The 12,953-nt window shown below is 49.7% G+C and overlaps 3 protein-coding genes across 3 annotated transcripts; 1 reads left to right on the top strand and 2 right to left on the bottom strand.

Annotated features, from left to right (window-relative positions):
- Positions 1 to 1,250: 1,250 nt before the first annotated feature.
- On the bottom strand, positions 1,251 to 4,067 carry PG985_005682 (insulin-degrading enzyme; the record flags this gene model as incomplete). Its single annotated transcript, XM_066825451.1, has 3 exons — positions 1,251 to 1,570; positions 1,666 to 2,145; positions 3,098 to 4,067. The coding sequence occupies 3 exons, from the start codon at positions 4,065 to 4,067 to the stop codon at positions 1,251 to 1,253; spliced, it is 1,770 nt and encodes a 589-aa protein (XP_066688611.1).
- A 5,099-nt stretch (positions 4,068 to 9,166) lies between these two features.
- Positions 9,167 to 9,430, top strand: PG985_005683 (uncharacterized protein; the record flags this gene model as incomplete). The annotated part of the gene is made up of 2 exons (XM_066825452.1): positions 9,167 to 9,288; positions 9,337 to 9,430. The coding sequence occupies 2 exons, from the start codon at positions 9,167 to 9,169 to the stop codon at positions 9,428 to 9,430; spliced, it is 216 nt and encodes a 71-aa protein (XP_066688612.1).
- Positions 9,431 to 12,276: 2,846 nt separating this feature from the next.
- On the bottom strand, positions 12,277 to 12,651 carry PG985_005684 (uncharacterized protein; the record flags this gene model as incomplete). Its single annotated transcript, XM_066825453.1, has 1 exon — positions 12,277 to 12,651. One exon carries the CDS (start codon positions 12,649 to 12,651, stop codon positions 12,277 to 12,279), a length of 375 nt encoding a protein of 124 aa, XP_066688613.1.
- Between the last annotated feature and the right edge of the window lie 302 nt (positions 12,652 to 12,953).

The following is a 12,953-nucleotide window of genomic DNA, read 5'->3' on the forward strand; positions in this document are numbered from 1 at the left end:
CGCCTTTTGCGGCCACGGCGGCCCCTTCCATCTTCTTGCCGCGATGCACGCTACCGACATCCGCCACTGATCATTGCGGTCGGCTATAGTCAAACCACAGAAAAGTTGAAAGACAAGGTGGAGGAACACTTCCGGAGAGACTACAAACCTGAGGATGAGCTGGTCAATCTCCTGGAAATCAGCGAGCTGTGGATCGTTTGATACATGGATAAGCAAATTATTGACCTGGCTTCGACAAAGCGACCTCTGAGCGACCAGAACGATGAGGCCCACGACAAGAAGAGACTGACTCTCCCGGGTCCGACGCAACCGAATCGTTATCAAACGCGTCAGACGACAACCAGAGGATCGACTGGAGCCCTCGATCCACCCCAACAGACCATCGCCTAACACTCCTCAGATTGGCTGCGACAAGCGGCTAGAAAGTCGAGGGCGCCGCAAAGGGTGGCGAGATCGATGGGGTTGCCACGAAAAGCGGTATCGAAATTGGGCGTCGGGAGATTGACGCGATGTGGGATGGCGGCTGGGCTTTGACCTCGACTTGCTGGTAATTCGGGCCGTACCCAAGTGATATATCTTGGCACGAAATGGTTCGAGAGCCGGGTTGAGGAGCACTATTCGGTCCAGCTCTTTCGTGATCGCAGCGGCCGATTCGGCGGACACCACCAAGCCGCCCAAGTGAGCACCGGCGGCGACGGCATGGAAATGATCATCCTCATCTTTGAGGCAGGCACATACCACTGCCGACCTCCTGCAACGCCCGTCCCTTTAGGGCACGAAGTCTCCCAACACATACGCTGCAATGACGGCTGTCTGCGATGCAGTATTCACACGGATGTTGTGAATACAACTGGGCCGTGGCTAAAGAGATCGGCAACATTCATGGGCTTTATTTGCATACACCTAGTATTTAATTACCTCTTAAATGTTCCAATAAAAGACTAACTAACTAGCGAATCAAGATACATAAATGAAAAATACTTGCAGTGTCCGTTTTAAAGAAGATCCAGTACCATATTAATCTCAATTTCGTATACCTTGGCGAATCTGCTATAAAGTCCCTCAAACTTGAAATCGCCCATTTGGGGCCGCGATGAAGAACCACAACACGCATTCCTCAATGCGGAGCTCACAGTTTGTAATCAAAATCCTCAATCTCGGCAAGCTCCCGTGTCGGGCGTGCCCCTGAGCTGGCGACCAGTTGAGACTTATACTCTCTGACGTCGGTAATCATATAGGGCACAGTCCCGCTATTTGGTACTGTATCGGCTTCCTTGTCGGCCGAGGCTGCCTCCTGTGTCTTGGGCCTCCAAGTCCACCACCACCTTAGCCCTCGTAGGCGACGAGGGTAGGATGTGGTTCGAGTAGAACTCCATCATGTCAGACTTGGTCAGTTGCTTCATATGAGTGGCATCTTCTTGCGCTAATAGCTGGTCCTTGGGGAGCACGCGGGGCTTCAGCGTCAGTTTCAGGGCATTCTCCTTGTACAAGTGGCCGTGTACGTAAGCTTCGATATGCATTTGGGAGATGAGTTGCTTGTGTAAAGCCCGTGTAGCTTCAACGGTAATGCCTGGGAGCTCCGCCTCAAGTTGGTCCACGACGAATTCATGCTCCGAGGTGAGCCATGTGTGAATGGTTGTTGGAGCTCCCAGTTCTTGTACCCACGCGACAACCGTTCTTTGACGATATCGAAGCGCGCATCACGGATCTCCAGATCGCGCATGGTTATCAAAACCTGTTCTAGCAAAACTGGGAGCTTGTCATTGTAACCCAACACTTCGACAAAGAGGCCCCGGGAGTCCAGAGTGACGTTGTACTGCAAGCCTGCCAGGTCCGCATCATAGGAGTACTCCAGAGCATCCCGGACAAGGTCCGTATACAACTTGGCCTTCACCGAGTTCTCTGCCGTGGCAAAGATGATGGGGTTCTTGCAGCTGACCACTAGGTTCGCCTTCGGCACCCAGAAGGTGTCATCTTTCTTTAACCATGTTCTGGCCGCGTTGTCGTTCCGTAGTAGACGCGGCGTCAAGGCCGGCTCTTTGACTTCCTTCTTTTCGACTTCCAGCTTGGTCGGGATGAACTGGTTCTTGTGCGGCAGATGAAATTGAGGCAAACGCGCTTTGGCATCAGCACTGGCGGCCTTTGCTATCTCCGCAAGGAACGTGTTGGATTTCAGGGACTTACACGATCACGTGATCACCGCTGGAGACACATCTTCACCAGAGAAACATCTAGAAGCATTGTACCCATAATGCCTATTCGGGAACATTCTCTCACTACGTGTATATAGACCACCTTCAGAAGCCTGTATGGCTTCATTCAGACATTCCTTTCTAGATCAAGAGCTAGCGCCAATATACAGGTTGACACACTGTCCTCCTTTTGCTTCACAGTAGCAATAAATCTCACAGAACTGGAGAAGGAAATCGAGCCGACGGCCAGTTTAACCTGAAATCCTGTCATGAGGAGCAATGAGAGGCCGAGAAGAGATAAAAAAGCAGTACTATGTTTATAAACAAAACAGGTACAGGTGATTGCTAAACGAAATGGGAGAGATTTCGGGTGTCCTAATTCCTGCGCCAGCGAAACAGGTTCGCCTACATTAGGTGTTGCCAAGCCATTTTTCCTTGGACCGGTCAGTTCACGTCCGGGCTTCTAAGCCAGTCGAAGCTCGCGCCCTTCTAGGGCGGCTCCTTTTCTTGAATTCAGGATGACAATAAGAAGGGCTCAATCAAACTAACAATGTTTATATTCGTTACTGCGCCAATTTCTGTCGCGACCAGGGGGGAGGGGGCAAAGGCCATCTAAGAATCACGTCACGACCTTCCGATTCATAAGTACGACGTAAATCTAGGTTCTGTCAGATTCCAGTAAGAAAATCGAAAAGGGATATAGACAACAGCTTTCGGTCTCTAGGTCAACTGTCATGGCGATGAGGTAGCTAAGACACCCTATCCTCTCGCTCCGAGATATGGCTTGACTCTGTGACTGATCAAGGAGGAAGCTACTTAGAAATGGTGTCCCGTAGAAGAAATGACGCTTTGTGGTTACCGGTTCCCCCACAGTCGCCCACGACATTTTTCCGTTCCGCACAGACACGACTGCGCCTCCTCTGAGGATATTTTCGCCTTCCATCCTCCACTCGCTTTGGTGCTGTTGTAGTCGATGGTCAGCTCGGTGCCAGCTTGAACGGGATTGATCGTGGAGATGACGGGGTGCCTCTCGCCATCGGCGCCGTCCCACAATGACACCTTGCAGTTGGGCTCGCACGAGTGGTTGATGTAGCGCGCTGGGTTATCTTCATGCTCGGCGTCGAGCACAAACCCGCCGCCCAGGTCCATGCGGTACTGCGAGCCGCAGACCCATAATGCGGGATCCCGGACGGCGCACTTGCGGCCACGGTACTCGATCACGACGGCGCTCTCCGGTAGGTCCTCCTCGGTGCGCAGGCCCTGGCCGCGTGGCGAGCGCGTGTCAAAGTTGCGAAGCACGCGTTTGGGCGGGTCGCTGAACAGCCGGTTGTCACACCGCGGAAGTGCGCAGTTGTCAGGGTGGCACTCCATATACGTGCTGCGGTTAATGCACTTCGTGCTGTTGCAGTTGTCGGTGCAGTTACAAAAATCCACCCCCCTCAGCGACGCTGGCAGTGCTGCTCGCGCGCGAGTGCTGCGCCGTCGGAAAGTATCCGGGGGTATAATGGGCCGGTCCACGAGCCTCTCGGGATTTATTCGAATCAGGATTATACACTGTCTTCGCATCGGAGATTTGGCGTTCTCATTGTGGGGGGCCGACATAAGTCGAATGACCCGAGCCGTGCTGCTACCGCCATCGCTTGGTTTCGCGTCATCGGGCACGGATATGTGGATCTGATCATGAATTGGCTTGTCGCATTCCGGGGAAGATGGAGGTGTGGGATAGGGCGCTGGAGTCGTTTCGATCGTCTTGCAACGCCTTGTCGTTCTTCTCGCTGTCTTAACCCACTTGCGGACTCGCGTCGGGTGGATCGAGTGCCTCCACCCGGGCAAGCGAAGCCCGCCAACAGTCATGCGCTGAGCGTTGGACATCATGTCCTACGTTTCGAGTTCTTGAACCATAACAGCGGCAGAATACGGTGCACACGCTTTAGTCATGGCGTCTTGGGGTAAACAAGAGCTCGCAAGGTACACCCGAAGAGCCTCGATAATATATATGCTCATTGTGATTCGTAGAAACCGATGTAGGAGATGCAGACATGACACCATGGTGCACTGTGCCACCACTGTTAAAAGGCCCCGCCGGTTATCCCTGCCACCGTACGGCCCGTTTCATAGACCACTTGCCACCAGGTGGGCGACAAAAAAAGGACACTACCAACGCGCCCCCCAGCGCAGCACCCTTGAATGATATTTTCATTTTAAAGGGATCAGGCTTTGTTTTATTTTTTCTGTTTTTGTTTTTTTAATGTCGCATCATACAGAGCAGAAGGAGATAGGAGGTAGAGTCTCATAAAGTGCTAGCTAGAAAGAAGAGAGAAGTAACAAAGGAAAACACTGTTTCCTTATGAGTTCTTTATTCTGCTTGATGAACTTTGCTGTAACCCTGAAACAAATGGACTGGTCTTCTCTAGTCCTATTAAAATAGGATAGCCATTCGTAAAACTCTTGCAAAGGCACTCAAACGTTAACACGGCGGATTGCTTTATTGTCGGGTCATGGATGGTCCTAGTGAAATGCCACAGGTGCAGGATGTATAGCTCATACTCGCCTTCCTCAAGGTACTTTAACCCATTCGCTAGAAGTTATACTCCCTTTCCGTTAGCGTCACTACTTGGATCGCGATCAAAAGCTTCTGCAGATCCTGGCAATCAATCTTATTCAACACTGCGGAACGTAATAGCTTGGGCGGATTTCGTGCGAATGTTTCCCCTGTTGGTATACTTCCGCCTGGTGATGCTTTGCGTTTCCTGGAAAGCTGGATATCTGGATCTGATTCTATTACGTTATCCAGAAAGTTTTCTAGAGTATGGAAAGTCCCAAGCTGGAGCTAATTTTGAGCCCTGAACTCAGTTCTCAGCACAACCCAATTCTGATTGTTGAAATGCGACCAAATACTCTTGAACGCATTTTTCATCTCTGAAAGACGTGTCCATGTATAAGCCCCATTATCATTTTTCGCACGTTTTTGCATAGTTCTTGAAAACAGTATCCACCAGTGTGTTCCGAATCTGCCGTTGACTCTCTGAATCGTTGATTTTTCGAGGCCTGTCACAATAGAACCTCAGATTTCAGATCCATAATTAGTGTTCGTGATTACTTGGGATCAGCTGGGGTTGGATCAGCCTTATTTCAGGCTACATTTGAGGAAATTGCGAGTTATGCTGCGTCCGCCGGCTCTTTCCGCAGCAAGTAAATACGAATATTTTCTAACGTACAACACAATATCTAGCTGCTAAACTTCCATCACCCAATCCTCTACTATGCACCATTCCTGTGCGGTTGAGGGGATGAGAGCGTCCACCAAGTGCTTTCAAATTTAGGCATACGTAAGTTGTCCACTTTGAAAAGGAGGTTAAACCGACCCAGCCAACAGTCCTCCACATGCGTCACTTTGATATCGCGAAGCCCGGGCGCCTCGTCAAATAAGTAAACTAAGTTTGTCGAGCGGTCGTTCCTGACGTAATTGGAGTACTTGTCAACATTGAAGATAAAGAGGTCGGATGGCGGAGCTATCCATAGCACTACGCGAACGTTGCGAAATGACATGACCATCTTATGTTTCAGGTTGGGATTCAGGAAGAGGCTGTGCCCCTCTCCGTACCAAGTCAAGATAAGGTGTATCGGGGACGATTCGTCTGCTGGGGTGCTTAGAGCTGTACAATCGAGCCGGGGAAGATCGTAGCCAATCAGCATAGCATTTCCCTGTCCTTGAAAGGCTTGCTTTAATGTAAACAAATCTCCAGGCTCCAGAAGAGCGGAGAAATAGTCCATTGCGTTATCAGCCATAGTATGTGTTGCTGTTGTACTGTTGGTGTTGAATTTTCTTATAGCTCGTAATGCTAATGCTGATATAGCTCGAGGTTTTATAGTCATCACATTAAACCAAAGTAAATCCGAAAATGGCCGGCCCTCCTACGCTGCGGCCATTTGAGTGTCATGTATCGTACATCAGGCCTTTGCATCTGTTTCTGACCATGCCCCCTAAAGCGACTTCCTGCCCTGGTGGCCTCGTACCTCAAGGTACAGTCGTCAACAAGAGACCGGTGTAGTACAGTACGGGCGCGACTTAGACGCAGCTCAACTTGCGAAGCGACATTCTTTCTGACTACAGAGTCTAGACTGGCTAAGCTGCGGTAGGGCAGATGCAGATCTCAGGATGCAGAGCTGATGATGGCGCCGCCGGTCCAAAGGAGCAAAGCTAGCGGACAGCAGCGCCGATATTGTGGTGTTCCATTGTTGGTTGTGGCGCACTTGCTGGCTCACACGAGGCACTTCCAGGTCTCTCCAATTCCCAACGAGTAGTATGCAGAAACGATAATGGGAGGCCAAACTACCATTTTGGTCCGCACCACCGTAGTCTCCCATTGCACCCTTATCGAAGTGCGCCAATTCCGAATAGAACCGGAATCATCCAGTAACATACAGTACTGTATTTTTGCTGCGTAAGCTGGAAGAGTCTCACGGGCTGTTTTCGGTCCTGAGTTTTGTTGGCCCTTACTGCGAAGCAAAATGGGAACCGTTGCGCAAGTGGCACTGAGAGACGGAATTGACGCTGGACGGACGGCTTGTGATGCAGCCCATACTCATACCTGTTCTTATGCGCAGGGCCAGAGCCTGATGTTCCCCCGCTCCGCTTGTACCGTTCTGGTAGAGCCCGGACCGTCACAAGGTTGCGGTCACGGCAGAAGTCTGGCATGCGCTTGAGAGACATGATTGCCGTCAGGCACCATTACTTTGAACTTCACACTACGGAGATTATATACATTGCATAGATGGGTGGTGGATTATGCCACTTGCATACCGCTGGTGCCGCAACTATCGCCTGAGGTAAGGGCCGCATGCGACGTGAGCCGTTCTGTGAGGTCTAGAGCCACCGCAGTGGTGCTTTGAAACGAAATAGCACAACACAGTACTGTACTGCAGCCTGTCAATTACAAATTAGCCTCTGCGAAACTAACGGACATCCCAGTTAGGAAGTGCTTCTTCGTAGCCCAGTCAAACGTATCTTGCTCCCAGCTCTGCATTCGGACTATGGGCCGGTACTGCATGTTAGTATACTACTGGCTCACATCTACCATTCGGGGGAAGAACTAAAGGAAGCCTGTACCCAATGCGGCCAGCAGTCTATGTATCAGATCGGACCTTGGATGGTTCACGTCTGTCAGCACCGTAGCTCATATACGGCCGCCGACACTCCAAACCGGGCCTGACCCGACGCTCCGTCCATTTCAGAGTCAACTGGCGCGAACTAGAACCTCTGGACTTGGGCAGAAGGCGATATAAATGGTTCGAGCGGGGCTATTCTGCGATGGCTACCTGGGCGCATCTATCCTTATTATTCTCAGATGAAGTAGTGCGAGTGATGATCTGTGGGCTACTAAGCGATGGTCTCTACATGAAACTGACTCACGGTATTTGCAGACCAATATGTTGTTAAGGCGGTGTCATCGAAGATACAGTGCATTCCAATTGCAACATTTCAAAGCGGAGATCCATGTCGGTTCAAGAGTCTGCCTATTTGAGAGATGAAATTGGGGTGGGAGGCCCCTGGACCAGAGCTCCGATGCCATCACCTATGCATATACGAAAACCACCCTTTGGGGATAACGCCTACAACTTACTTAGGCGAGAAGAATATTGCTTCTCACGAGCTAAAATGTTGGACTAGGCCTCGAGTTGACCTCCGGCTCGTCCCCGGCTAATCCCATTGGTAGATTAGAAGCAGGGTCTTAGCGGAAAAGAGGTTGCAGGGCGCCTGGCATTGTTTGTATCTGATCCAGCCTTAGAGTACCTCTTTTTGGCCAACACGCCAAAACTGAGGGCCTTTTAGTACATTGACCGGAGAACAGCGAGCAAATATGGGATGCCGATGATGACCGACCTTGGATACGTCTATTGCCAGAGAACAGTCTGTTCAGTATCTTTATTCACGCCACATGAGCAGGCATTGCTACGGTGACGAACAGACTAACAGGTTGCCCTGTGGCGAAGGACTCGGCGCTATCACTACCTCGCTAAGGCTTTCTATTGAACTATCATTCCAAATCCTTTTTTTAATCAAGTTGAATCCAAATCCTTGTATCCATGCCGGGTGATATGTAGCTGCCGCCCGAGAGGACGATCTGCCTTGTTAGTTAGCAACGGCTCGCTCTTGGTAGTCTGACAAATTACCATCCGGGTTATGTCTCACTTCTTCAACCTCATGCAGAGTACCAGTCATAATTTCACCCGTAAGTCGTCTTGCACCTGCCTTAGACAAAAGCTCTCTTGAGTACAGCAGTTGTGATGAACCGATGAAGCCGAATATTACGTATACCTGTGTCTACACCATTTGTAGGCCTTGAAGCACTCTTGTCAAATGCAGGGCGATATTGAAGTGGCTCCTTTGATTTATGAGTTTTTGCCGAGATCAACTCAGGCCGCAGGGTGATTGGTTTTTCGTCAGTCAAGATTTACTGAAGGTCTGTGCAGCCTGCGACCATGACAATTTAGGCCTCCTGCGGCCACATGGAGCATGGGAGAAGGGAACAAGTGAGCAGAAGTAAATAACGCTGATCTAACCGAGCTCGCCAGTCGAACCCATAGAGTGGCAGTTTCGTCCAGCATGCATCCATTTCATTAATGTAAAGTTGTATGTGGAATAGAAGTCTGATGGAGTATTAGTTTGGTTTCGCATAAGTAGTTCAAATACCCTGCAAGGCGGCTACTGAGGTCCTAGACATATTTCTCGGCAGATTTGTAACCGATAGTTGAGAGGAAGCCCACGCCTTGCACGGCCATGGAGACAAGCCCGATGCTTGCTCTTACGAAGGCTGTATCCGTGCCGTGCCTGAGAAAAATTCTCTCGCAACTGGAACTTAAGAGACCAGACAAGACGTGTCCACAGCGGTCACGGAGCGTTGATCAACTCCCAAAGTGGCTTGTCCTTTTCTAAACGTGGCCTAACCTCTGTCCTGGTCAAGAGCCGGAAAATGGATCGCAACCGTTCTTCAAAACCCATGAGCCATAGTCGCAAGCTGTTATTGGAGCCAGAACCGGCTGATGACGTCGTTGGTGCTGCTAGAACTGCTGAGCAGGCTCTCATTGATCGGTGGTACGAGCACCGTTCTGCAATGCAGCAAGGTCTTCAACATTATAACAGCCCTGTCCCTTTCGACTTCTTGAAACAATCTAGTGACACTAGGGTACACTTTGCTGCCATGGCAAAGATCACACGCAAACTGAAGAAAACCTAGTGCTCCAATCGTCAATCTCGCTAAACCATACTGGTTGAATAAAGAATACGGTATTCATGCCCGATCGGCTTCTGAGTGGCGAAGAGGCTGCCGCGTAAGTGGATCGTCCCAAAAGGTCGGGCACGATACAGTAGTCTTGAAGCGGCTGGCGTGTTTGCTCGTGGTGCACCCATACCCAGGCCGTTGCTGGCTCCACGGTCGTGAGTCGAGCACCCGACTGCAGACAGACAGCCGTCGCCCCTAATACCCTGCTAAGGTAACCAGATTCCGTTTGACGCTGGGCGCTGAGGCTTCTGGACACTGACAAGGACGGAGAGCGCTGCAATAATCGGTTCGACGACTGTTGTAAAAATCTCGGAAGCGACTCGCTAGATCACGTTTTCGTAATCGAAGGGGCTATTTCCCTCTTGTTCAGAGTAAATTCTCAATCGCACCATCGCATAGCCGTTGATGTGTCCGTGATAAACGGATGACGGAGAGAGTATATCAGGAGCTGTTGATGATTACTTTCTACATAACTGAAAGATGTAAGCTTCCAAGGCTCTAGATATATTGTATTCTTCTATAGTACCATAAGCTATGAAGACCACGACCCTTGGATGATAAATTCTCCATTTCGCGAACAATGACTGGTTGAAGGCTGCCGGCTGCCTCTTATGCCAGCGATTCTGAAACAAGCAAAGATATAAGAGCCTTATAAGTGGCGTTGCTGCTCTACCAAGTTGCAGTGGTAACCCGTGCAGAACGCAATATATCCAGAAATCGGGTTAACAAGCTTCGTCGTTAACGTGTACCAACAAACTAAACCCATTTTTAAACGGAGCAGCCAAATGTCCAAGGAGAACCCCTGTGCCATCGAAATTGTACCAAAGCAGAGTAACAGAACCAGAAGCAAGAGTGAAATGAGTGGTACGCGAACTGGCAGCTGTTGTCGAAAACGCCGCCCAGAGCAACATCCAGCTGAAGATCAAGTGGTGTCTAGCGTGTTAAATTGTCAATCTCGGCATTTAACTCCTTCTTTTCTTCTTCGGTCAGCGCTCTTTGTTCGAACTGACCCGCTGAGAGAACATCCTGAAGCACCGCGGCTTTCGTGGGGTTGAGGGTACGATTTGGGACCTGGGATGGTTTGAGCAGTTGAGCCTGCTCTAGGATAGTTTCAACAATACTCATGATGGCGGCGGTCTGTTGCCAGAGTTTTTGGGGACCGTGAATAAATGGTAGGCAGTAAATATGGTATTTGGGTATGTTTGTGTAGGTATGGGATTGTGTTGGGATGCTGGAACTTGTGGAAGGACGAGGATAGTACACCCCTTTTAATAGCTGCTAAACATACGCATAAAAGCAAGAGATGTTTCCTGAAACCAGAGACCTGTAAAAGGGGGCAGAGTGAGCCCGCGAGTTCAGGGGGGCCAACCCATGTCCTAGGTTTACGGGACGGCATCGCCATAATTACAGGGAGGGATGCATTTGAAACGATCAAAACAATGGTGATGAAGGAACACGCTCCCTATGCAGAATAACCAGGGGCCATGGCCTTCCGTAGTCCATGGGTCCAATCTCCCAGTACCTACGACCGAGCTTAGAGTAGCGAGTATACAAGGAAGCGAATATTTCGTTTCTGAGTACATACACGTATTTTTACTTATGTTGCGAGAATATGGTCTGAGTGGGAGTTACGCGAATGTGGTGTCACCGTATCCTTGGAGTCTGCTGATTCCCTCTATATCTCCTCGTTTATTAAGTCACTTGCCGCTTTGTGCTGCGTGTTCCTATTGGCTAATGTGCCACCCTGCTGGGTGTCATCGAACCTTCCCTCCACTATACCCTTACTACACCCTTGCTGGTGTTGGTATGCTGTATGCTCTGTAACGACACACTATGCACCTATCCTTTGCACGTACCAGGGTTTATGCCATATTAATGGTGCACCTGAATGTAAGGCAGTGATTCTGTCAGGTACTCATTTGCATCATGACGAAGCTCGGGTGGACAGCCAAGGTGAGGACGGTAGCTTAGCAAGATAGCGTTGGTGATCATTGGAATCTCATGTACTTGGACATGCGCTGTGAGCGCTGTGAGCGCTATGAGGCGATAGTGGCAAGTTTTCTTAAGTTTGAGGACTAGGTGTTCTCGTACACGTTTATCCCGACGTGCAGGGGCTGGGATGAATCATGCTGTCGTCTCAGTCCTCGACTCTACCTCTATCACAGTTGACTAGTGGAGCCGAAGAATACTGTAGATCGTTCATGCTATGCACCACCGTGAGCGGTCTGTTCTGGAACACTCGGTCCTTGAAGAATGGGTTGAGTACATCGTTGTAGTTGGTGACGATGCCCTATCAATATCCGGCTTAAAAGGTTCCCTGAATTGATATCCTGCCTGGATATAAGGGAATAGACGTCGATGTTTTTCTGTTCAGTAGATGAGCCGAATACAAGCGAATTTACCAAACAATCGAATTTACCACTTATGCCTTCTTCTATCGTCCAATATTCATGCTCTTTTAGCGCGTGAACCGAATAGCTTCCATGCAATGGTCACAATTACAACAATCCTTCAATCCAGTAGTGAACTATCATTTTCGATACTCTACCAATAATTCTACGGCAGTCCCTACGGTTTCTCCCCATACTATATAGAACGTCCCCGTTCATGTCTCCATTTCGAACAATCTGGGATCCCGGAGAGGCTCCGGGTTAATATAATCCCCCACTGCCTTCTACAGTAATCAAAGCAGCATATATTCGACGTCAGCTCTGCTTTTGTAGTCGCACTTCTCTCACAGTGTACGCAAAACTACTTGCAGCTCGATCCAACTTCGCGTACTGCAGTGATTCCGCCTCTGATTACTCCATCCCACCTGGTCCAGAGTTGAAGAGCCCTCCAGGGAGCCACTTCTCCCAAAACCTTCGCGAATTCTTCCTCTTGCCAAGATCAGTGTCCTTCGTCGCAGGTGCCACTGTAAAGTTCGAATCCTTCTGAGGTACTGGCGCTTCGAAGGCGACCATGGCACGACCAATGGTATGCTTGGCTTTGCGGAGTAGAGGCTTGTATGATTGCTCTTGAGTTGTGATGGGATTGATATCTTCGGCAGTTATGGACACACCAGGTGCCGTATTAGCTTCTGGATGCCTCAAGGACGTGGTGTGGAAGGCGAAGGACACAGGAAACCCGGTGTCGAAATCCACGGCCTTTTTGATGTTAGCAGGCGCGGAAGCCATCGTGTTGTACGATGAAAAATAATATGAGGTACATAATAGGCAGTGTCGGACGGATAAACAGTGGCAATGTGCCACCTATCCGGGGAATAGAAACTTTTGGTCGGGAGTGATGACAGTGGTTGAGCCAGACATGGTGGAGGAATGCAAAGAGGAATGGAAATCATGTTTTAGTACATACTGTAACGACCTGAGGATGGGTCCTATATACACATTTCCCGTTTTAAGTCCTAGAAAGGAGCTGCTCTAAGTTCCGATTGTGTTCCTGTTAATTTACTGTACGGTGGTTACGGGGTTTGGATAGG

Source organism: Apiospora marii (assembly GCF_038362585.1).
Source record: "Apiospora marii strain CBS 49790 chromosome Unknown utg000003l_segment0_segment0, whole genome shotgun sequence".
NCBI classification, from domain to species: Eukaryota; Fungi; Ascomycota; class Sordariomycetes; order Amphisphaeriales; family Apiosporaceae; genus Apiospora; species Apiospora marii.